The following is a 26,209-nucleotide window of genomic DNA, read 5'->3' as shown; positions in this document are numbered from 1 at the left end:
TTACGCTCTCGACTCGAACACCTCGGTTACGTTTCCGTCCGTTACGATCGCCGATCGATGATTAACGGTACAAAGTTGGGGGCGTAGTTACCAGCTGAATTCCGAGCTTCCGTTTCGCGCGACGAATTACGTTTTCGCGCCGCGTAGAAACTAGCATTTGGGCACAAGGTCAACTCGATATCGTTCTTCTTTTTTCCTTTTCTCCTTCCCTCCACCGTTTTCGTTCCTCGTCCGGTTCTTTTTCTCTCCGTAGACCGCTTCTACTCGTTCTTCGACTCGCGCTCGTCGTGGAATGCTCGGCAGGAAGCTATAAAAATGCGTACATAGCTGGTCGAGTAGCAAGAAAAGAAGACCGGTGCTCTCGACAACGGACGGCGTATCTGCATGGAAGTATGGTCTCGTTACTGGTCGTTGGCAGTTTTTCCTAAATCGCTCATCTTTCTCCCTCCTCGGAGGGAACGGGTTCTCGTTCGACAACCTTGAGAAAACACGTTGGGTCGCGTTGCTACGTTCACGGTTCTACGCGCGAGACGCGTTCGTTGATCCTCGAGTCGTATCGTATCGTTTCGTTTCGTTTCGTTTCGTTTCGCTTCGCTCTAGATTTGAGAAGAAACACGCGGACGTGCTCGAGTTGAAAATTGCACGTTCATTGAACGAGGAGCCTCGTTATGCCACCGCGCCGCCGCGCCACGCCGTCCTTTCGCCTCTTTGACGATTCGAATGAATTCATTACGCAACCAATTGGTATCCATCACGCGCAGACTTTCTTCTTTCGCCGGTTCGGCTGTGGGACGACGCCATTGAACACCGTGTGGACGAGAGCAATTTATCTCGAGGTCATCGCGTTATCGCGTCTCACGCGGGGCTCAAAGGCCGAGTGGGCGAAGCGCAGCCGATGATCGTCGCTCGTTATGCGGTTCACGTGGCACACGTCCATCAACGCGGACGATTTTACACGCTGGTCACGCACATGCGTGCAAAATCTGTTCTCTCTCTCTCTCTCTCCTGCTTCTGTAATTACCTATCGGCGCTTGCTGAACTGTGCGCCGCCGAATCCGGCTGGCTGATTATAAGCCACCGTTACAACCGACCGATTTCCCCTGAAATCTCGCGAATAAAATGGTCGCGCGATCGATCTGGATACAGATGGAAGAAAGGGGGGGGGGGGGGATGGGCTAGTCGTCGAGTCAACGGAGTGTACGCCGAGGGAAAGAGGAAATTCACCGTGTAACCGATTCCGAAGGATCGTTCAGCTCCATTGAACGCTACCGTGTCCGTCGAGAGAAAAATGAACGTTGCGTCAATGACTTCCTATTTCCTCCTACGTGGGTTCTATTCGGGTCACTGACTTAACGAGTGGAATCCAACCCCGAGACCGTACTCCCGGCTCGATATCGTGTATACAAATAGCTCGGCGAATAATAATGCCCGAGATATACCTCGGCTGCTATAATTGAAACGACGTTCCGGTAGGACATAAATATTTGATCGTGAAACCGATCCCCTCCCATCGGAACGGTGCGCGACACCGCGATTAGAACCATTCAATTTTAATTAACCGTCCAATTAATCGATCGTTCGATCGATCGAACGAACAAGTTCAAGTTGGATCGGAGAAGAGGAGATTTTTCACGAGTACGCGCGATGCACGCGTGCCTGGCTGGCTGGCTGGCTGGCTGCGTCTTCCTTCGAGTGGCTCGAGTGCTGGCGAGCCCATTAGCGTGGATGGTAAAGGTCCTCAACCTAGTGAGTCACCGCGAGTCAACGATTACTATCGAAGAGACGCACGCGTCCCGTTCGTTTCGCAAACGAATCTTTCGAAATTGTTCGCCCGACGCAGCCTCGCGCGCCCTTCGGTCCAGCTTTTCGAACGAGAGTAACGACGACGCGAGGATTTTTTACGAGGCAAGTAAAACGAAACGCGCCGTAAAACCGAACACGGACGCAATTCCATCTCTCCCTCGGCTCCGGCCCGAAATCGCATAAACTCTCGAGCCAACTTCCTGATCGCGCGCACCGCCCGGGCAAAGTTAACCAACGAAACGATCGGTTTACGAGCTAAGGGAGAGGGAGGTGTCTCTCGAGTCTCGAGGAATTTTTCAAAACGCCGACTCGCACCCTCCAACTTTCACAGCTGCCGATGCAGCGAATTCCACGGTGTCCTACATTCCTTCCTTCCTTCCTTCCTTCCTTCCCTTCCTTTCCTCTCCGTCAACCCCGATACGTGCCGCGATTACGAACGCGACACCGCCGCTCCTCTGACCATAACCTCCTTCCAGCCGCGGAATCGTGCCGATATCCAAGTTTTTCGCTAGAACGAGCCGCCTCTAAAAATACATCGCAACCTATGTTACGCGTACGTAGAGCGTCGAGGTCGTCGTGGACGCTCGGGACCGATCGAAGTGTCGTCGCAGGGGAAAAACGTGCGCCGCGCGCACACGGAAGCCGAGTCAAGGACACGATTATTTTCCGACGGACGCGTGAAAGAAGAAAAAGAGTAAAGTTTGCCGGGCGACGAGTACGAAAAGCAACGGAAGTTGTCGAAGAAGTCGGCTCATCCGGCCATCCGCGCGTTCGTTCCCCACCCCTTGACTCTCGAAGAGCAACGCGACGGGCGCCTGTTCAGAATTCCGAATTTGTTCGCACACGAGCGAAGGGGGATGGATGGTCGTCGTCCAGCAGACGACGATGCCTAGCACGTTCCACCGGAATGCCTGCGCGAGCGCCGCTCTTCCACCGCCGAGCGGAATACCAAGTGGCGCGTCTCGGGCGAATCGAAATTGCCTAGCTAGCACGGAATCGCACCGACCGCGTTTCTCTTTTACCCCTTTCGGTCTATTTCACGTTCGAAATTTGATACACTTGCGCTAGCGCAACCAATTACGGACGATACCATCGCGATCGCGAGTCGCGAAATTTCCGTTCGAAGAACGATCGAACGGTGTGCCGGATCAGAGGGAAGATCGGGTCCGCTTTCGCGCCCTCTCTTCTTACCTTTCCTTTCCTTTTCTTTCCACGTTGCACCCCTCGCTCACCGGATACGAGTCGCGTAGTTATGCGCGTTACACATACACCCATGGAACGCATAACGTGTCCCCGGCGAACGTAGGTAGTAGGCGCTACATGGTCAAGTAAATGGGAGTCGAACCTGTCGAACCGGTTTTACCAGCACCCCTCTCTTCGTCCCCCGTCGTCCCGCTTGGTCGTGTTCTGCCTCGACGGATCCTGTCTTTCCCTCCACCTTCCGTGTGCCGGTTCTTCTCCGCTAGACCTATCGTCTATACCCACGATGGACGGACTCGTTGCTGCGTCTTCGTCGCGTGTTCCAAACATTTTTATTCCCGCTGGATTACTATTTAGGCTCTCCGTAGATTCGAAGCGGAGATTTTTCAAAATCTCGCCCGTCGAACGTTACCAGTGAAACGTAGCAGTAATTATACGCAGGGAACGCGAGGCAACGCGAGGCAAAGTAGGTAAACGAGTTTCATCCAATTATCTAAAATATCGTTAGCCCAGAGGCAGAGAGAACTCTCGGGCCGAGGTAAACACCGGGAATAAAAACTCCAGAGCCGTGGCCTACGCTCCGTATAAAACCGTGACTCATCCTGAATTACACCGCGCGCACGTAAACCGGCAACGTGTAATAGAAGTGAAACTGTTATTACGCGACTATGCAGATAGGGGGGAGACGGGTTAACCCTTGCGTTAATTAGCCCCCGCCGCTCGGTTCTCCTAACTTTCTACTAGGCCAACTCGCGCCGACGACTAGCTCAATTTCGAGCCCACTTTTTCTCCCGACCCCCTTTTCCGCCCCAACGAAACCGGACAAAACTCGAGTGCGTTTCCTCTCCTTCGTACTGACGCGTCCCGTACCTCCATTTTCTACTTTTCGCTGCTCCGGTGAGATACAACGCGTAATCGATCCGTTCGGTGACCGCTCGAAAAACTCGGATACGACCTCGGATCGTATCGCGGTGCGAAAGGAAAAGCCAGCAGGTAAAGAAAGATTAAAGATACGCGCGATGGTAAATGGGTCAGGCCGCGGATCCTTATGCAAATCGCATCGACGACGACGACGACGACGGTGCGCTATCGGCGTGCACCATTGCTCGTATACACCTTTACTCGTCTACGTGTAGTACGCGCAGCCCTGCCTTGGCCGAGTTTAGAGAAATGGAACGACCGGCCACGAACGGGCGAACAAGGCGATTACTCTCCGTGGCATGTGCCGTTTACGAGACACGGAAGAACCAGAGACGCGGATCCGTGAAATTCATCCTGGACCTTTTCGTCGTCGAGTTACACGAAGCCGAAGCCTTGGCCTTTTCCTGCCCACTTTTTGCTGCAGGCTAACCGTTCCTACCTCGCACCGTCCACGGTTTTCGGTTTCGTTTTCGTTCGAACGCCGATTATCACTCCGGATAGCTCGTATTATTCGAGTTTCTCGTTTCAGCCACGTCGATCGTTCCGCTGGAACGACCAAGACGTGTTTCTATTGTCCTGGCCGTTGACCGTGACAGATTCTCGCTTTTTCTCTTTCTCTCGCCGCCACCACCACCGCTGCCGCCGTCGTCGTCATCGTCGTCGCTGCGCCACAAACCTTTTATGTACCGTTACTCGTTTCGTTGGTTATTGTCTGGCCGATAGCGACTTTTCCTATACGGCGAAAGGATTTTGCTCGTTTTATTTTTCTCGCTTCTTTGGAAACCAATTTCACGGTTCCTATTCGACGGAACAGCTACCTACTTTTTGTCAACACCGCGGGCTAACCTAACCGTCGAACGTTCGTCGTTTATATCCGATAAGAAATTGGAGCAAACGCGAACTCTTGTCTTTCCTTCCGGCTCGGCAAACGGTCAGGGAATCCGATAACGACCGGTGCTTTTAATTAACGCTTGGATTTTGCTTTCGAAGCTTGTTTTTCTTCACCCATGATCGAACGGCACCGTTCCCCGGATTTGCGACGAAGGCCATCGCCGTTGTCCGGAACGTATCGGCTGGTTTCAGCTTCCGCGTTCGCGCGCTGGTTCGCCACGTTCCTAGTTTCAAGGTCGCGGTAGCGGTAGATACGTATCGAACTTTTTGCATACAAGTTTGGCGAGCAGCCGTGAAACTTTGTAACAACTCGATTTCAAAATTCCTTGAAACGAACTGACCCTACTTGTAGCGACACTTGGTCTTCTTCTTCTTCTTCTTCTTCTTGGTCGTCGTCGTCGTCGTCGTCGTCGTCGTCGTCGTCGTCGTCGTCTCTGTGTCCGTCTCCGTCTCGCCTTTCGTTCGAAATAGATGCTCACGATCCAAAGATACCGAGACGACCGCGATAAAAAACTGGTACTGAGTCATCGAGCCTGGCACACCGTAAAGGAACGAGGATGGGGACTAGGAGAGGGGAGATGCGAACCGCAGGCAATAAATGTTGCTATTCCGCTGGAACCAGGTTCGAGCTCTGCTTGCGCAACTAACCGCCACCGCTCCGTCGACGGCCCCTCTCGTCGCCTTCTATCCCCCTTCCCTTTAACCGTCTCTCTTCGTTCGGTGCACGCTTACATACAAATCTCGTTTTATAACGCGTAAACCCGTTCCAGAAAGCCAGAACGACCGAGACTTCGATATCGGTGACGATCGTAAAAAGTGATTTGCCGGCAATTCTCAACCAACTTTTTCGTCCTCCATTCCACGCTGACCTAGCGTAGACACGTGGTAATTTCTCCGATCCCAACCGTTAGGTCGCGGACTTGGATCGATCGCCAACCGATCGCTATTCTTTTTCCCTCGCGTAATCGCATCGAGGCGAAGGGTAGCAGGTAGCTAAGGGAAAATGTAGAAAAAAAATACCAAGAATCTCCACCCTCGTCCCTGGAATGTATCGCGCGTCATCGGGACAACAGATTCCCCTCCGGCTGTACGCCACCCTTGGTCGTTTTCCATTGTGTACACAGCTTCATCGCGTCACAGCCGGCACAGCTGCTGCTGCTGTTGCTCCTCCTCCTCCGTGCGCCACTATCGCCAGCAATTTTAACAGTCTCGTGTTTCCGATACCCAACTCGAGGGGACATTTAATTTTTTCCCTCCACCGCACCGTGCGTTCACCCCTTGACGGGGGTCGAGCTCTTTCCGTTAGCTTCGTTCGTCGTAGTAGCTACGCTTTCACTTGTTATATGTTTTGTGGTCTACTCCATTTTTGTCGTAGCGGCAACAGCTGCCGTTATCGGACGTATACTTTGGAATGTCTCGCGCCACTCGATATACGACGTCGATAATGACGCAAACAACGATTGCCGGCGTGCCTTCCGCGAGCTTTACAACCGGCTCTAACTTAACTTTACAACTCCGGGGCTCGTTACGTACGCCGGAGGCTTCGATGGCTTCCTGCTTTTACCACTTTTAGAGAAGCTCGGCCAGCAACCAACTCTTTATCCATTTTTCGTTCCTGATTCGCAGCGGCGACTGCGCTGTTCATACGGGCACCAGCATTGCGTCGTGTTCGCTCGTATTTTGTCCGCGATTGTCGCGCTGTTATCTTCGTTTCTGAGAAAACAATTCTCTGTCTCTGTCGAGACGTCGATCGAGCCAGCAGGATGTGGGCCAAAGGTCGCGTTCGCGCCGCGACGATAGCACCGCCGAAACTGTGTCGCCCCTCGATAAACGAATCTTTCCAGTATCGCTCGTTTCTCTCTACCGATTTATTACCCGACCGACTCGTAACCAACGTTTTTCCTCCAATTCGACCTTGAAAAATAAATTCGATTAGCTCGCCGAGAAGAGATTAGGTAAACGACCATCGTGACTCGCAGCCGCGTTATCGGTTACGTTCATTTGTTTACGATACCGTCGGATTATTTGAGGATTTTACAACCGCGGATCCAGGGAAAACAAAGTGTTATCGTGGATGCTCGGGAGGCAAGGTATCCTTGGAGCCACGTCGGTGACGGGTACACCCGGACACGAGGCGCGGTAATTAAGAGGTAACGAAAGACAGACGCGGACGAACGGATCGTCCGCGTTCGTGGGAGGAAGCGACTTCCGCGATCCGTTCGCGGAATCCTCTCGCGCGTACGATCAGAGAATCGTTTTGTAATTGGTTCGCGGAGAACATATTTTCCACGCGAGGTCGGTTGAGCAATTGTTCGTCGGGTTGCGTAACGCGGTATAATTAAACGATACGTGCGAGTAGTTGACGGGTGCGTAACAGCAAGCATTAGCCCCTTAACGGCTCAATAAATTGCACCATTACCGTGCTCGGTTTTGCGCTCCGTACCTCTAGACGACGTCTCGAATTGAGATTCATTCAAGCTCGCGAGAGAGCTAGTAGAACACGTTTATACACGGACCGAGTACAGTTACCGGCTGCTCTCATCTCGCGTCGCCTCGTTTTTTCTTCTTCTTCTTCTTCTCGCTTCCTCCCCTCTTATCTCGACGTTCTCAGAGCGATACCAGCATCCATAGGGATAATAATCGGTTCGCGATATTCAAATCGAACCTGTTGGGTGGAAAAAAGCGCGAGGCCGTTTTTCACTCGGCGAACCAGTTACACTGGTTCTTTCGATCGCGGCGGGCTGGTTTCATCGGGAACCTGTTTCTCGTCCCACCGTTGTCGTCGACGGTTTATCGACAGGTTTTGCTGATTTTCACGCGAGTTCCTAACGCAACAGCTCTGTTGACGGACCGGCTCGATTATTGGACCCTTTCATCGGAGCGGCGGTACGTTCGACGGTGGATGTTCGTGGTCGATTCGCTCGATCGAGAGAGAGAGGAGGAAAAAAAAAGATGCCCCCGGTGTGGAAGGCGCCGCGGTCCTCTGGGAGGATCTGGGTCGTCGGCTGTTATCCTAACGGTATACGTGGTGGGCGCGAGAGAGGGGGAGAGAGGCACTTGAAAGTGTACACGTAATACGTGTACTTAGAGATACTCGCACAGACACACACACACGCGCGCGCGTGTACACGGTGATCGAGGGAAAGGAAACTCGAAGCAAGAAACGAGATTCTGCCGTCGCTCGAACGATTCCTATCTAACGACCAGAGGACAGATATAGCCGGTTGAATAATTTATATCGAGGCTGGAAACTGCGGACGTGGCCGCGTTTGTTTGCAAATGTGGAAAAGGAAGATATTTAAATGTCGCGGTGTTGTATACCGGCGGGCTACCGTTCGAGCGATCTCGTTTAAATTCACCTATGCGTGTGCGTGCGTGCGTGCGTGCGTGCGTGCGCTTCAGCCACGCGGATCGATCAGAAGGCAGCAACGTTCGGATTTCATGGAAATATCTCTCTCTCCCTCTCTCTGTTTTTATCGAGTGGAGTGTGGGTTAGGTCCGTCCGACCTTCGCACGGCGTCGGCTTCGGCTTCGGCTTCCACGTCTCTGTTTCGTGGCCGATACAGTTGACCTTCTCCAGAAAACACTCTTGCCTTCATTCTTGCTCGCTGGGTCGAGACACGCATTATTTTCTCCCTCTCGCTCCGCGACTCGACAGCTTCGAACGTGGCCACACCACGCACACGATCCCGGGGCGCGGGTGTGCACGTCCCGGGGAGACGCTTAAATGCGCTCTCGAGCGTGCAATCGCGCATGCGTCTTCCTCTCTCTCTTTCCTCTCCCGTACTCCCGTCTAGAGAGAGCCCCGACCGACCACCGATGGGAACGAAACTCTATCCTGGATAGTTTCGCGAGAAATGATTCATATTCCACGAAAGTGGCGGAAACGATAGGGATCGAACTCGGTTAGCTAAACGACTGTTAAATTTATCTCTCTCTCTCTCTCTCTCTCTCTCTCTCTCTCTCTCTCTCTCTCTCTCTCTTGGCGCGCAATAAATTCCTCGAGAGGATCGCGCGTTGCTTGAAAACTCTCAGCCTATCATCGAATTAGTCCCAGCATTAGGCGTGTAAACTGGTTTCTCGTGTCGATGCATGGACGTAGAGGTGTGCGTGTGCGTGTCAAAGGAATACGTTATCGACGCGAAGGGAGCGGGTTGTGTGTACTGTGCGAGCGGCGGACAGTGGTGTGTGCGTGGAGTGGCTCAGCCGGTGGTTACTCATGGCACATTGGCGCTGCACGGAGGCCTTTGACCTCCCGTTTCTCTCTCTCTCTCTCTCTCTCTCTTCTTCTCTCTGGTTCTCCCCCTTGCGTGCTCGCTTGTCCACCCTCTCTCTATTCTCGTCTCGATTCTCTCGCTCTCGCTCTCTTGGCTGGCTGGATGGCTGGCTGGCTGGCCTCTCTTCTTCCCGTTCCTCCTCCGCCTCCTCCGCCATCGTATTACAGTCCCGCGCAACGCGGCGTGGCGGCAGTTCATCGTCGCTATTCCTCTCTTTTTCTCGAGCTACGAATACACGTACAGGACACGTGCAAACGTTCCCCTCCATCGGGTCTATCCACTCTCCCGTCTACTCGTCTCGTTTCAGCGCCGCGGCGCGCAACTCCTCCCACCAGCGACCCTCGTCGAACCCGAACCCAACTCGACTCGACTCGACTCGACTCGCGCCGACTCGAGCGTACCCACAGCCCGCTGCGACCTGCATTCATCGCGCAACAAAACCTCCACGACTCTCTCGCCGATAAACGAAACCGTGCGCTAAGTGTATTATAACCTCCCACGTTCCCGCCGCTAAAGGTCATGCCTTAACGAGCTGCTTTTCTCCTACATTTTCTTCCTCCTTCACCTTCTCTCGCGCCGCGTGCTTTTCAACCGATAACTCTGCCAGAGATACTTACTTTGCTTGGAGAGTTTCGAAAAGTGACAGAGACCGAGAGAGAGAGAGAGAGAGAGAGAGAGAGAGAGACGGGAACGGCGCGACCGCGAGACCGGTCCGAGATCTCCACAACCTGTCGCAACCGGTTACTCCCAGGAAACGTTCCCGTTTAATATCGCCGGGGACCTACGGCCAACCAAAGCGTTTCCTCTGCTTTCTTCCTGGCTGGCTGGCTGGCTGGCTGGCTGGCTGGCTGGCTGGATGGATGGATGGCCGGCTGGGAGTCGTTGAATGCGGTGAATCCGCGCAAAGGAATTCTTTTGTTCCGTCATTCATTGTCAGGCTCGTTATTATGTAATCCCAGAATACGAACGCGCGCACTTCCTCGCGGCTTATCGATTCGAGAACGGTATTCGCACGGGAAAAAGGAGCTAATTGATCGCAGGTTGGTTGCGGAAACCTGTCCGTCGCGTAACAGTGCCGTCTCCCTCGGACTTTTCAGACGGAGCACGTTTCCCACGCGACGCGATCGCTTCGTCGAACATCGATTTTCTCCCTCTCTCTCGGCGAGACGTAATCGTAACTCGGTAAATAACCGTAACGCACGTGCACGCGTTACCTTTTCCTTGGACATTCCGCGGGGACGTACGCGCATGCATATATGGGTCATTTCGTATGGACGGCGACGGGTATGCATATGTCGGTGAAAAGCAGGAAGACGAACGCGAGGAATGAGAAAAAGGGAGAAGCGAGAGCACGAAGGCCGTAAGGGTGAAGAACGGAGGGAGGGGGGAGAGGTTTATGTCCAAGTACGCGCGTTCGTGTTACTCGAGGCAGCAGGAAACACGTACGCGGCAACAAATGGTAATAATAAGAGGGGCTCGTTCGCCGGCGATCCATACCAAGTAACAATGCAGGAAGCGTGTGCGTGAGAGGAGGCTGGCTGGGCTGGCTGGGCTGGCTGTGCACACATTCGTTCGAGTGCCCACGGAACGAGCTTTCTTTCCCACTCGCAGTCGTTCTCGCAGGCTCTCTCTGCCACTCCTCTCTCGTCGTCTTCGCGCGAGACTGCTCAACGGGCCAACTTTTCTCTTCTTTCTCTCCCTTGGCTCGAGAAGGAAAATTCGAGTCGATGATCGCGGTGGTGCCAGCCATCTTGGAAGTAACGATCGTCTAACGAACGTCTCCTCGCTGGAATCCCGGGACGAGTGGAAAATTCGCTAAAATCGACGCTGAAGAGGAAATTAGAAGCACGTCGCGCGCGCGCTTATATACCTGCAGTTCGAATTTCATTGGCGTATCACGTTCGCAACAGTTGGCAAAGTTCGAGCGACCGCTTGGGAAAGGTGTATACGTCTCGTAGGACTTGGCCAACTAACTCTACCCACCACCCTATCTCGCTGCGAACCGAGTGTACGCTGCGAGCGAACGAAAATCGATTACACGCGAGAAAGTTAAAAACTCAAGTTCCAGTTAAGTACGCGCGTACGTATACTCGCCGGTTTGAACGGTCGGTCGATTTTCAGACGGCTTTCAGGCGGTTTTCAGTCGGTTTCCAGTCGGTTCGGAGTAACGGAAAGCCCATCAAAGTTCGCGAGCAACGTAACTCTGCTCATGCATAAGCGATCATGCGCTGAAACTTGATACGGCCGAGTCGATGATATTCACCGCGGCGGACGTTTGTCAACTCTGCAATTACCGCGAAGGTTGTCCAAGTTAATACTACGGGCAACCGCCGAGCCATTGTAATATCTCTTGGTGAGCGCCATTCGCGTTAGAACACGTCATTGGCTCTTAACCTCGGCTTATAGACCGAGCTTACGTCGCTTCGTAACTTTTCTCCTCCGATTCGCTGACCGTGTCGCCGCGCGATACCTTTCTCGCGCGTTCCAACACATATCCGTGCATACGTGTGTAAGCGTGCTACGCGCTCGACCGATGGGTAATCTAAGATCGATGGAACGGGTTCGCACCCGGCCACTTTGATTACGTAAATCTCTTTACGGAATTGCTCGCGTGCTTGCCAGCTATTCTTCTCTTTTACTTTTTCGAACCGAGCTGTGCTTTAAAATCTGCGCGAAGCGTAAGAGAAATACAAAGGCGGGGATTTCCTAGGGGGATTGAACCTCGATCAAGGCCATTTGTCGTTTATCGCGGCGGAATCGATTGAACAGTTTTCCAATTTACTCGTCTCCTCTCCGCCCCTTTCAATCCACACATTGCCAAGCGGCTCTTTTCCGTGTCACGCGACTCTCTCTCTCTCTCTCTCTCGAGCGGTGGTTTTCGTTTCGTCTCGAAACAAAGTGCTCGCAGTTACTTTGACAAATACCACTGGCCAACTCGATTGAAAGTTTCACTTTCAATTCCACGCAAAACTCTGATAGCGAGCTTCCTCCTCGTTGTTCTTGGATACGAGCAAGAAACGTGCAAACAGTTTATCGATCCCCGTTTATCCGGAATTATTATGCTCGGCATTCTAAGGGTACGTGTACGTATGTATGTATGTATGCATGCATGCATGCGTGTCTGTCAGTCTGGCTGCCTGGTTGCCTACAGCTGAAGCAACAAGGTCAGCCGTGACATCGGCAGAAAAATGCCACCGTTGCGCATTCTTCCGATAAGCCGTCGTACGTGTCTAATGTGTAAAGAGAGTGAATGAGAAAGCACATTTTCGGTGTCTTTTTTCGGTCTGGTTATACCGTGAACACGTAACTCGATACCGCCGGGCGTAATCCAATATTCGAAAAGATATTTACCCGCGCGAAATCCAATTACACGTGTCGGCAAGTTTACGAGTTATTAATTAAGGTAGTCGCGCGTTACTATCCGGTAGGAAAGGTTTTTACAAGAGCTGAATCTGTGTCCTTGAACGCGCAAATTGCGTGCGACCGAGCGAGGCGACAGGAGGATAGGATAGGATAGGATGTAGGATAGCAGGCGCAGAGGCGCATGTGCGTGTAGATGCAAAGTGCGGCCAGCTGCCGGGAATGCGGGAGACAGCAGACACTCGAAATGGGCATTAAACGTCCCTCTTGAACCGTGTTACATAAACCAGCAGCGAGGCAGCTTACTACAAAGACCGGTGGAACCCGCTGCTATTCCCTCGGTTTCCCTCGGTTTCCCTCGGCTCCCATTATTTTCACCATCATACGGAGAGGGATGCTCCGTTTGTTCCTTCGATTAAAATAGATTCCGTTCCCTCGAATAGAGATCGTCTATCTTGTTGCCCGTTCTTGTTAATTCCCGATTAATTCAACAATCATTCCAGTTACGTGGTCGATCCGGTAATTGTCGACTCCCCGTTAATTAATACGCGTTTCTATCGAGCGCCGAGCGCGTGACCTTCGATTGTACAACATTCGCTTGGTTTCAAGTTAAACAGCCGATTTACATGAATCGTCACGCTCGAACGAACGCTTAATTACTTGTCAGATTGTTTGGATCGTGCCGCGGCGACGAGCGCTCCGGAATAGGGTCTTAACTCGCTCGCCATTTGAAATTCATCGAGATCCATTTATTCATGCGTGATACACGAATGGAAGAAACATGAGGCCGCCGGAGAGACTGCATCCAGTTCCTATGGAGGTCAAACGATATGTAGAGAGAGAGAGAGAGGGAGAGAAAAAAATGGAGCGCGACGAAGGAATAAGCTCGGTGCGGTGCGTTCCGAAAAAAGTTTCCTTCGAATGACTAAAGGGTTCGAGACATTAGTCATTCGAGAATAACGAGTATACCGGTTTGTCGATTGGAGCGAGCGCGGTGTATAGCGGTGGCTTATAGGGGTCGTCGAATGCACGCGGAACACACGGTTTTCTATCGAGGATATTTATTTGCCAAGGTGGCGCAAATTGCGTCCAGAGTGGACGTAACGAGCCGTATACCGGGTATGCAATGATAAATTGCCAGGTCAGGCCACGGTGCTCTTGGACAAGAAATATACTTTCGCAACTGCGACACGGAAAAACTCGAGCTATTAACAATTTTTCGTCTTTCGCATCTGCACGAACGATAGACCACGGATGGTCGGTGGATCGCTAGCAAAGAGAAGAGATACCGTTCGAAACGGGAATGTAAATAGCTTCGTCGTTGGCTTCCGATAAGCGAACGCGTCTTATCTTCATCGGCGTCGAAGTTGACGATTCAATGTACTTAGTTGCGTAGCTCGCGTGACATCGGATTAACGATAGAAGAGGCACAGGGGATTAGTAGAGAGGTAGAGAGAGAGAGAGAGAGAGAGAGAGAGAGAGAGAGAGAGAGAGAGAGAGAGAGAGAAGCGTTGTTGTTGCACTTTGCTTTTCTCGAATCGAGGTAGGGAAGTCCGGATAGAGATCGAGTCGCACGATTATCCGCCATACCTACATAACTCCCACATTTCTTCCCGTCTCCCTGATAAAATCGCCTCGAGCGTCTCGCGAGTCGAACGCGCGCGATACCTCTTTCAAGCATCGTCCGTGGAAAATAATTTCGCTTTACGTAATCCGCACGCATGCCAACCGAAGAGTAAACGAGGAAGAAGGCGGAAATGCAACGCGTAAATGTAAACGAGATGCGTGCGTGCATACGCGTCTTTAGAGTCAGCTTTCCTCGATGTGCGTAGCAAGGACACTGTGAAACGCACAATGGAACGTAGCGATGCGTCAAAAGGGGTAGGGGGAGAGTGAGGAGAGAGAGAGAGAGAGAGCAGACCGTCGAGCAGAGCAGACGCTTCTGCTCCGAGGACGTTCGCGCGTGTGCAGAAATATTACACGGTCGTGACGGAACGGGCATGGTACGGGCACGAAGAGCCGCGCTGCTCTACAGAACTTTGCATAATAAAACGGGGCAGGTTCCGCAAAAAGAAAAAAAAAAGCCGGATAAAAAGCAGAAAAAGAAGGAGAGAAGTTCGGCGTTGCGAGACCGAACGTCATTTCGTTCGGGCCGTAAAAAAGCGGAGGAGAGCGCGAGCGTTCAGTAGGCACGGCACAGTGCAGCAACACGCGCGAGCACGTGTGCGTGAATTCATGCGGAATATTTTTTGCGGCAACACCACCGGGGAGTAGTCGTGCTTGAGTTGGCCGCGCTCGGTCGGTCGCCTTCGGTCACACACACACGCACACACGAACGTGAACCGCGCATGGAAATGGCGAAGAGCGAAGAGAGGGTCGGGACGGATCGCCGCGGCGGTTGGCGGGGAAACGAGGGAGGTTAGGTGGTTATCGTGGGTGCTTCGCTGGAGAAGGGAGCAAGCAGTGTACCAGCACTAGCACGATCACAAGCACGAGCACGAGCAGCACCAGCACCAGCACCAGCAGCAGCAACAGCAGCAGCAGCAGCAGCAGCAGGGCGACGAGCGGCGGTGGTGGCGGCACTGGTTCTGCTGCCATGGCGCGTACCGGTGGTGGTGGGGCGAGGTTGGTTAGCGAAGCAGTCTAGGAGAGGGGGGGCAGTCGGGGAAGTCTGGTAACCGTGGGCGTGGTGGGGGGCGAGCTTTCCTCGCTGCCGCAGTAGAGTAGCGGCCTTCGACGCGATCTGATCTTGGTCCGCGTCGTGTTCTCCTTGGTGTGTTAACTTTTCGAGTGTATGTGTGCGTGTGCGTGTGTGTGTGTTTTGTGCGCGCGCGAAGCAAGGAGAGAGAGAGAAAGAACGTGTTACGCAGGCCATTTTCTCTCCTCCGAGTTATTACTCCGACGCCCTTTTCTTCCACTCGTTCGAGTTGCTCGCGTTTCAACGAGAATCCGTTTCACGCGAGTGTGTGGCTAGTCGACGCGAGAATGATCGACTCGAGAAGAACGCCTCCGCCTCCTCCTCCGTCTCGTTGTACCCGTGGCAAGGATTAATCGGGCGTTGCTTAAACGCGGAACGATATCGCCGTCTCCCCGAAGCTTGGATTAAATACAGTGAAGTGTGCCGAGGAACGGACGCCTCCTCCAGTTTTTCCGGTGCAGTGTGGAAAAGGAAATCGGTGGCGGTCCGCGTCGTAGCGCCATTGTTCGCGGAGGTTACGAGAGCAGTGGTGTATCGTGCTCGTTCGCAGGAAAATTCGATCGCGACTCGCGATCTCGCCGACTGGTTCTCCTCGCGCGACGGTCGATTATTTTCGATCGCAGAGAAGGCTCGATATATCAACCGTTCGATAGAAGAAAGTAGTCGACGGCGAGGGAATCTGTCCGTAGGTAGAGAGATGTACGAGTGCGTTGGAAAATAGAGGAAAGTGCATCGACCGACCGACGGTCGAGAAAGCAAGAAAAAGGAGAAGAGAAACGGATCGCGCGACCATTGTTCGTCGGTCGATCAACGTCTGTTGGCGAGCGCTTCGTACCCGTTCGGCAAGCTTCGTAACCGATCGTATCCCGTGGCTCGGTGCGGTTCTCTCTCTCGCGACGACCAAGTGATCTCATCGTCGCACGCAGTGCGCGCCAGGGTGCTGCCGGTGTATACGAACAAGTTGGTGGTGTTTCGTGATACGTGAAGGAACGAACGAACGCCGGATAAGAGGCGCATAGTGTGAATTTTAAATATACGTGATGGTGCGCGCGTGTGTGCCGCTGGGTTAGGTTTAACCGTGCGCGCGCGTGACTGGAAACGCGAAGGGGCAACGAGGAAGGTTGCTCTCTTCAATTTCGTCGAGCGAAGGGAAACGAGAGACGGATAGATATATAGATAGATAGAAGGGGGGAGAGAGAGAGAGAGAGAGAGAGAAAGGAAAAAAAGCAAAGACGCGCGCGGCCGTCGATCTCGATCTCGAAACGGTTTCGTCGGCCGTGGCGAGAGATGAGCCGCGGCGGAATCCAGAGTGCGGCCCGTCGTACGATGAAGAGAAGCAACGTGGTGATAACGAACACAGCGAGAACGAAGGTAGAAGCATGCCACCGGTGCTAGGAGGCGCGGCAATGGCGGTCCTTCCGGTAAGCCCGCAGACGGCCACGCAGGGTAACCCGCACCACCACCATCACAATCATCACGTACATCAGGGACAAACGCAAGTTTTACTCGCGGCCGCTGGCGCAGCGGCGACCCAGGCCCAGCCGCAGCTGCTCTATCAGCCGTATAATTTGATGCCGGCGGGCAACTCGCCCTCCCACCAAACGGCCTTTCAGCATCATCCTCATCATCAACAACACCAGCCGCATCAACAACAGCAACAACAACAACAACAACAACAGCAGCAGCACCATCATCACCACCACCACAACAACCATCACCAACAACAGCAACAGCAACATCATCATCATCATCACCATCATCAAACTCCCAGCCAACAAAGCAACTTCCTGCCGGCAGATATTGCCAACGCCGCTACAACGCTTACACTGTAAGTGTAAAATAAATTCTTGCTCCGACTCGCGCGCTAGCGAACACGAGAATAGCTACGCACGCAACGAATCGATTCGTGTGTGTCTTGTCTTGTGCGGGGCTTCGGTGTGCTGACCGGTACAGGTGCGATCGCCGTTCAGGTCGACTGGTTTCGCTCTCTCCCTCTCCTCTTCCTCTCCCTCCACCTTTTCTCTCGCTCTCTCTCTCTCTAGTGAACGGTAGGCCATGAAAAATCAGCGAACCTGGGAACCATCTCCCACAGCGTTCTTCATCGTCGTCGTCGTCGTCGTCGTCGTCGTCGTCGTCGTCGCCGTCGTCGTCGTCGTCTCCCTCTCTCTCTCTCCCCTACCTCTTCTCATCACGAATATCTCTTTCTCTCTTTCTCCGTGGGAACTCGTAACACGACTATCGGTCTCTCGACGCGTAAAGTCCGCGAGCGCCTACCAACCAGCAACGAAGGATAATGGGAAACTTTGTATTCGAACAAAGTTTCGCGTGAATTACGATCGGCTTCTATTTTAGCTACGAGTTTTATGCGGACCGTTGGAGGGTTTCTCTCGGGGAAGATACTCGGGTACTGTACGCTGAATATAAATGATCGCGAGCTGTTTATGGAAATACCGTTACGTCTTTGGGGTTTACGGCGCGGTGCGCGCGTATCGTACCCTCTCGCGCGTACGTAACGCGGCTAGATACCGATGATTCGTTGTTTCTGCGAATCGCGTAGATAGCGGGAATCGTTTTTAATCGTCGCGCGGTGAATTCAGTCACGTTCACCGTGGTAACGGCTGGATTCGCGTTCCACGGTTCTGGCAAACGGGTAAATTTAGAACGAAAAGGCGGGAATACGAAAGGCACGCGCGAAAGACTTTTTCGCCGGTGGTAAAACGAAAATAGCCGGGGCAAGGATAAATTGGAAAGTGGCGCGGAAGCACGGCCCTTTGTTTCCCAAGAGAGCCGTTCGAAAGCTTTGCCCTCAAGGTCGATACGCGACGCAGCCACACTCCACTCGGAAAGATGAGGCTTTTTAACTTTGACGTGGAACGCAGACCTTTAATCGGCTTCGTTCTTTTTTTTTCTTTTTTTTTCTTTATTCAACGCGGAGCAGCGTATCCAGGCCGTTCGTTCGCGATCGTCCGTGGCTGTTTCTCGATACGATTCGATCGGTTCACCGATGTCGGCGATATAACGGTGAACTAATGCGATAGGCAGCCGCGTTCGAAACACTTGTCGAGCACTGGATCTCTCTCTCTCTCTCTCTCTCTCCTGCGCTCGAATCCACGAACAAACGATCCACAACGAAAGAGTAGATGTTTGCAAACTGGTTTCACTCTGGTCGCAATGTCGACGATGTTGCGTAACGTCCGGCAGAACGCGAGCCTGATTTGTAATCCGTGCTATTCGACGCGCGTCATTGCAACTAATTAATTGGAATTCGTTCCATCGCATCGGGGTGACGCGCGATACGCCGTGGTTCGAAAGAGAACCTAATTTGCATTCCCTCGAGCAGGTTGCTTTATTTTCGTCGCGCTTATCGCGTAATCCGGTGTGGCTGTCGAGACCGATCGAAGATCGACGAATTCGCGGGGACCGTATTTACATATTCGTAACGCGGTGTTGAAACAAGCCTCTCTCGATCGATCCGGCTCAACCCTGAACCGGAACACGGAGAAAACGTTTGACGGTCGAGTAGTCGAGTGAAACCGGGACTGGTTCAGCCGGGCGCACGCTTAATTAGCCCCAGCCGCCTTTCGTTTTCGAGCCATCGAGTTATTTCAGTTTTAAAAGCGGCTAAGCGCCTTTATATTCCCAGCTACGCGCGTACTCTTTCGCAGATATATTCGGGCTAAGGCGAAAGTATAGTTTCACCTTCGAAAAAGAAGGAATTCCGGTTCCGTCTGGTCTTCGGCCGCGATTCGGACGATTTTTCGCGGAGGTCGTTTGTCCCCGGGCAATAGAGACGGACATGGAGCGTGGCATAAACTGGGCGCGCTATAATGGCCTCTGAGAAAACGTAACAATGCGGTTAATCGGCCGGCCGACCGGGTTCTTCCTCTAAGGGCCGTCGAGAAGAAGGGAAGACGCCGCGGCGAGGGAGTGGTTAGCCGGGTGGAGAGAGAAAGAGAGGGAAGAAGAGGCTGGGGAGGAAAAAAAATTTTCGAGACGCTAGACATTGCTCCCTTTGTCAACGGAGTTGCTGTTGGCCTCAGGTAGAGAAAGAGAGAGAGAAATATCACGAAAGTCTGCCGCGTTCTATGGAAATACACAAAGGCACGACTGGTCGGTCCTTTTGTTATCCCGAGGGTTCCTACCTGCCCTTCTCAACCGTGCTGCTCGCGAACAATGTAACGCTCGACGGAAAAAATCAGACGAGAGATAAAGTGAGAGAGAGATTCCTCCGTCTCTCGAGGTCATTCGAGGTCGAAATCGAGGGAGATTTGTCTCTGGTAAACGGTAGATCATAACACGTTTGAGAATCACTGAGAGCAGAGTGGCGAGAGACTTGTTTAGTTATATATCCGGTGGCGGCGGCGGCGGCGGCGAATCGTTGCGGTGGTCGGTTTTCTTTCTCGATTTTCTCTCCTACGGTGCGGTACGGTGGCGGCGGCAGCTACGGCTGTTCAACCGGGCACAGCGCTGAATCACAACCGCAAATATCCTTCTCGGGTAACTGGCTCTGCCGGTCGTGCTCGCCGAAAGAGAGAATCGTCGTCGTCGTCGTCGCCGTCGTCGTCTTCGTCGACAGCCACACGACTCCATGCATTTTACGATCGAACCTCTACTACGTAAGCGTGAAACGAATAATCCAATCTGGTAATTATTGTAAAACGTCGCGCGTTATCACTCGCTTCCGTATCACGAGTTTCTTCACGCATTTTCAACCTTACGACTCGAGTCCGAAGGTCGGCAAGAATCTGCCTAACGTATACGCGACGCGTATGCATATCTCGAGCACTCGCCGCTATCGTGCGCGGCTGTTCGTATTTCGCATTATTCTTCCTTATCCGGGCGACCATCCTCGTTGATAAAAAATTGCCATTGTCGAGGGAGTGGGTTTTATCTTATCGGTGTTAGAAGAGGCAGGTTGCGTTATCGGTGTCAGAGAGGCGAGCGAGTCGCGCTTCCCACTCTTTTTTTTTTTTTTTCGTTTCGTCATCGTTCGCGAGAACCGAGAGATGGAAGAGACTCGAAAGTTTTGCAGGGCGCGCGCGTTGGAACGAGATTCTCGTGGATGATCGAAAAGTTGGGACGCGCGAATTCGAGCAAAGCGGTGGGTACCGTAGCGTACGTACCGCACGGGTAAATCTATTCTCGATCGACAGACGCGCGCGTTAGCGATGCCGTAATTGCGAGTAGCGCGTTCTTCGGGATCGGATTGCGTGGAATTCGAGGAAGAGGATGGAGGAGAAGAGAGGCGTTCTCGGTTGGCTCGGCTCCCAGCTGGCTGCGCATGAATAAGCGGGGGCGAAATAAATGCGAATTTCGCGTTTGGAATATATCGGACACCACCAACAGAACCGAATTCCGGTGTATGGATTATTTTCAGCGAATGTTTTGCCAGTTTCGATATTCGGGTCAGCCGCTTTATCTCGCGCGATCGGACCGCGCCATGGGTTCATCCTCCAGAGGACGCGTGTTTGCTTTCGTTCGCCTCTCGAAATAGTAGTTGCGCGTTCAGATTTTTCAACCTCGAATAATGCTGAAATATCGTTATAGGGGATAAATCGTTTATAGGGAGGAGAGGAGGTGGGTGGGGGGGTAACACGATAAAAGAGCGGAGGTCGCGAAGGGACGGTAATTGTCGAGCGAGCGATATTTCTCGCGAAAGGTCAAAGGCTGTGGCGGTGGTTGCTCGGCAGTCTCGATAGAGAGACGCGCGAGAGAACACGTTCAACAACCTGGTGACCTTCCTCGGCTATTCCACGCCGATATATCTTGCTCTATTTTCGAGCCGCGTGCTTACGCAAGTGTCGTTACTTTTACATGCGCGAGTTGTTAAACGCCGTTGTCTACGCGTGTGCACGCATCTACCTACCTTCTTACCTACATACGCGCGTAACGTTATATTTGGCAGCGTTCGAGCGAACCGAACCGTACGGATCGAGAGTCGAACGATAACGTTGTCTAATCTAATTGGACGTGTTTACTTTGCTCGCTCGATACCAACCGTATCAACCGCGGCAAGGCGCGAACCGACGCGACGCTCTGCGATTCGATTGGGAAGATCGCGCGAACCACCACCGTTTCGAGAATAATGTATCCCGTTCTTTGCGTTGGCCGACAGCCAACTATATGTTTACGGAAATCTCGGGGTAAAGGGAGCGCGAGATAAGGAGCCGTAGTCGGCTGAAAGACCAACTCTATTTACGGATGCACCGAGCCGAGAGACAAAAGAGATACGCGTCCTCCGCCTCGACTTGTTTATGGAAACGCGATACGCCGGCGCCACCGTCGCCTCTCTTTCGATCGCGACCAATTCTTCCACTGCTACCTATTGCAAATCGCATCCCAGGTATCCAAAAGAACACGCGAAAACCGCGAAACCTCCCGTCATTCTCGAGTTGCCCGGGACCCGAGACTCGATCGCGTCATTATCTAAAATTCACGGCGTCCGTTTGGCGCTTACCCAAGCCGCGCTTCTCGCTCGACCTCTTCTGCGTTTTTTATTTATTTACTTTTTATTCTTTTCTCGAACGTTGGGAAGCCCAGCCTCGTTCGATTTCACGGCGTGTCGAGGTAGCTCGCAACGACCTTTCCTCTTCCGTACGATATTTCGAGAGACTTCCGACGATGGAGACATCCTCGTAGTAGGCACGGGGGTCTGGCTCGACTATAATTAGATGCGGTGTATCCACGTATTAACGGAATTACCGTACGGAAATAGCAGCTGATAAGTTTGGCCACGGTTTTAAGATACACACGTACGCTCGGCGAAGTTATCGGTACGCGTTACCTACTTACGTACGGTCTGCGCGAACGTTTAACGACTCTGAATCAACCGTTTTAAGCATCATTAGCGCGTATCAATTACGTGCCCTGTAAACCGCGTGTATTTATAATCGATTACTCGTTTGCGTTTATGCAACGCTACTGCCGAGCGGGTCTAGGAAAAAGTTATTCCTGTAGCGACTGTGTGCGAGCCACGCATGCTAATGCAGCCCGTATGAAATTGTAATGAGCCTGATGCATAAACCATCGTCCGGTGATTTGCATCGAAGTGAAAGCAGTAAGTTTCGCGGCGTATTAAACCGTGAATCGATCCAATCTCGTTCGATCCTCGAAGCTTACGATTACGCGCAAAACGAAACGGATAGGAGCTTGGGAAAAAGCCGTGCGAGAGGGTCAGAGAGGGAGCATCCTCGAGCCAAACGAGCGTGTTCTCTCTACGAACAGTCGCCGCGGTCTGGTAAAAATAGAGCGACGATAGCAAGATATTTTGGCACGTCGGTCGCAGCGGGAGTGATTTTACATCTGTGTGCGTCGGTGTCACGCGTGAAACACCTAGCGAACGCGTATTCCGGGTACGATTCAAGCGAAGAGATCGTATTATCGAACACCCGATAGATCCGATTCTCGATGGTACACATAATTAATTAATCGGTGGTAACGGACGTTGGACGCGACGCTCGCCGCGTTGTGAAATTCCGTTCAATTATTTTGCGCGCTATAAGAGGAAATATTTCAAGCATTCCACGATAAAAAGAAAACAAATGTCGTAGGAATAATTAGCTACGCGATGTATCACCGATCGACTGGTTTTTACATAACGAGTGAGAAATACCCGCAGGCCGAACAAATATACAAGGTAAAGAAGACCTTGGAGGTGGTAGCGGTAACGGTTCTCCATTGGTATTCCGATTTAAATCCCGATCGACCTAAAATCTTTCTCGACGAATCTCCGATACGATAAGAAATTGAAAAGAAGTCAAATTTCTCACCGACTTCCCATCGTATCCGTTACGTTCAAACTTGTACGCATACCTGTCCGAATGATGCATGCGAACGTTCGTCAGACGAGCTCTCGAGCAGCAGCAGCAGCAGCAGCAGCATGCGCGCAACATGAAAACTCGTTTCGTCTCCTTTTCTCCCCGCCCCTTACCCCGTCCCCCTTAAACGCTCGCTCTTTCATCCGTCGGCGTGTTTCTGTCCGCGGTGAAATTACGTCACGTAGAAATCATGGTAATCACACGGTGGGTGCAGAAAGCGTAGGAATGCAAGCGTTAATTTACCGTACGATTCGCGTAAGGGGAAACTCTATTTCATTCTTCGTATCGTCGTCTCTCTCTCTCTCTCTCTCTCTCTCTCTTTTTCAGATCCCAAAGTTGCTCGTCCTAAACGCGAACCGTGTTGACTGTTGTCGAAGGTAAAAGTGTCCGTCAGTCGTTCCGGTTAGATATAGGTTAGGTTATAAAATGCAACGTATGCGGGTAATAATCCGGTGACCTTTGGCAAGCGCGCGTTCTCCACTCTAATTACGCCGCAAAAGGAAGACTCGATATAGGAATTGTTCCATTTCTGTTCGACGCTCGTTCGTCGTGACGTCCAACCGAGGAGAAAAGCGAGGAAGGAACGTCGTTGTAGAGCGGACAGGTGTCTGGAAGCCATCTTGATCGCGTCTCGTCGTACGGCTGCGGTATGTCGGACCGGCTAAGGTCGAACGAGCATCCTCGCAAATTCGAATTCATTCTGTTGAAATATGAAACGCTTTTGTTGTTTCTCCTCTCTCTAGTACACGCGTTACATGCTCGAGTGAGGAATCGTAAATAGAAACGTCGACCGATCAATGACCGTTCTTGGAAATTTGTCTGCTGTTTCGTCTTCGCAGACACATCGCACACATTCGAACAAACGGATACGCAGGGTGTTTGGTATTTGTAAATATCGCAGAAGGTGTAGGCAGTCGAAGAGAATTCCGTAAAAACCGAAGAAATCTGTTGGAAGCGAAACGCGTTATCGATCCGTGTTGCATAATAAGAAGGAGGCTGTCGTCGTCGTCGTCGTCGTCGTACTTGTACGCGTAGAAGCGTAACGCATACGCGCGCACGTAGACGAAGCAAAACAAAAGAGGCCGCGAGGCAAGGATGCGTAAGACCTTTTTTGGTGATATTTGCCGTGAGTTGTTGCTCGGCAGAGGAGAGGAGCCGGTCTTCTGGTCGGGCCGGTCTCGGCCGACTGGATTTTTCAGAGGTTGTCCACAGCTCGAACCTGTCCTGTTCCCATACCGGACTGGTTTATCGACCGGCGCACAGCCCCTCCGATTCCCGATCCCTGCCTCCTCTTTCTCCGCCTTCCTGCCTCGTTACTCGATTTCCGAGCAACGCCGAAGAAAAGGAATTCCTCGCGCCACACGCTCTTTTTCTTCCGATTTCGATGCAATTTTCAAACCTTTTCTTTTTTTTTCCCCCTGTTTCTCCTCCACGGCTCGAGTTTCAAACTGCCGTCCATAATGCCGTGGAAAAGTTCGCCTATAAAGGTTAAAAGTTTGCCGCGACAAGCGAATCTACGGTTCGACCCCTAAAGAATTGGACTGCGACGCTTTTTCCTTCTTCTTCTTCTTCTTCGTCCGCTTTCGAAAGGCGTTTGATAATGCGGATAAAGAGCGAGCAAGTAAACCGCGTCCCGAAGATGCAAATCGGTCGGATGCGGAAACTGGTTCCGGGTTTTCGGTTCGTTTCAACCGGTGATTCGAGAGTGACGTAGATCGATGTTAAACGGATTCGGTATGGTAAAATTGTGCCGTTTCGCGGTGATCGTACGTGGCAGAGAAATACGTAGTACGTAGATCTAGGCGTGCATTATTGTAAGGTCCGCCGACCGAGAGCCGAGATAAACACGCGCGTTGCGCACGTAACAGTATAAATAACTTGCGCAAGCATTAATGAATGCTTATCTGGCTGAGCCCGTTAAAAAAGTCACGATATACGCCAGCCACCGTCCGCGTTATTATCGCCACCGCTTTTAATACTCGGCCCGAGTCGAGCGATGCACAGCCCGCGACAGTCCCGGCCTGATGCGTTTTACGATTTTCTATTTCGTCAGCGGTTTGCGTCCCTACTGCTATCGTTATTGTAATTAATATTATGCGAATTATCAATGTTATTCCGATCGTTGGAAGAATCGTCGTCGCTCGAATGGAGGCGAGGGCGGACGAACGGAGAGGAGTGGCTAGGATGAATCGATAACAGAGAGAGAGAGAGAGAGAGAGAGAGAGAGAGGGAGGAGTACGAAGCAGCGGGAAAACGTTGGTTCGCGATCGCATAAATTACGCGTGTTTTTTCGAACTCGAGCGATCATTTATCGGGCTGCCTGTTTTCTTCTGCGTGGCAAAGTTCCACCGTCGTAAATCGTTCGCCGAATCGTTAAACGGAAAAGTATCCGCGCCGACTCTGCCAGACCCGTTTACGTTTCCTGTTTATGCCCTCTGGCCGATGCTGGATTCCGCGAAAGATTTTCTTCTTTCAGGCTGGAAAGATCGAAAAACTGTCTCGTTCCCGTTGGTCGCGAACGAGACCGAGTTCCGGATGGATCGTGTGTAACCTTGAAACTTTTCTCTGCGTTCCAGGGAGCGGCGAGAAGCGGAAGCTCGGCTGGAGAAACGTGAGAGAGAGGCCAAGATGGAAAGGGAGAGGCTCGAGAAGCAAAGGGCCGCCGAGCAGGCAGTTCACAAGCACTTCGAAGAGTCCCTCAGGCTGGCGCAACAAAAGGTTAGTCAGCCTTTACTGCCTGTTTTTCTCCGTGCGTGTTCCCGTATCGTATCGCGCCGTGCCGTGCCGTGCCCCTTTTTAACGACCTCCGGGCTCCTCCGCGTGTCCAACAGATGCTCGTTCGACGAAAAACATTTCGAGCGCGCAGCCTCCCGCGATCGAGATACCCGGAAAATCGGAGGAACGAATGGACCAATTTTTCATTTCGAGATGCCGAATTGCCGAAATTCTCGCGGTAAACTCGTAGGCGAAAGAGCCGTGCCGCGATTCGAAACTCGTTAGCCGGGAACGAGGAACGAGCAAGTTTAGCGAGCGTGGAAGCGGTCGGTATTCCGGCGGGGCCACCCTCGTACCCGAGAAAAGAGGGATAATCCGAAAGCAGCGACCAGGGAAGAAGGGTGGGTTCTCGGGGCAGATACGGGTAGGGAGGAGGTAGACGGGATGCTGCGAAGAACGGGACGGAGGAGGGGGGAGGGGAGTAGTATCCCAGAGGCAATCGATGCATTCCAGCACCTGCCTTTTGT

General features: G+C 52.3%; 2 protein-coding genes across 2 annotated transcripts in view; one reads left to right on the top strand and one right to left on the bottom strand.

Annotated features, from left to right (window-relative positions):
- The window catches only part of LOC143429718 (uncharacterized), an 86,493-nt gene extending 62,261 nt beyond the window's left edge, over window positions 1-24,232 (bottom strand). Inside the window, exon 1 of the mRNA XM_076905452.1 lies at window positions 24,229-24,232. The gene's annotated coding sequence lies outside the window, so the exon portion shown is untranslated. The remainder of the gene's footprint in view (window positions 1-24,228) is intronic.
- The window catches only part of Kdm3 (Lysine demethylase 3), an 83,985-nt gene that overhangs the window by 44,753 nt on the left and 13,023 nt on the right, over window positions 1-26,209 (top strand). Inside the window, exon 9 of the mRNA XM_076905776.1 lies at window positions 25,544-25,685. Within this exon, the coding sequence (XP_076761891.1) occupies window positions 25,544-25,685 (142 nt within the window). The remainder of the gene's footprint in view (window positions 1-25,543; window positions 25,686-26,209) is intronic.

This window comes from Xylocopa sonorina, chromosome 12 (assembly GCF_050948175.1).
Source record: "Xylocopa sonorina isolate GNS202 chromosome 12, iyXylSono1_principal, whole genome shotgun sequence".
NCBI lineage: Eukaryota > Metazoa > Arthropoda > Insecta > Hymenoptera > Apidae > Xylocopa > Xylocopa sonorina.
The sequence above is the reverse complement of the archived record's forward strand: the minus strand, read 5'-3'. Positions and strand labels throughout refer to the sequence as shown.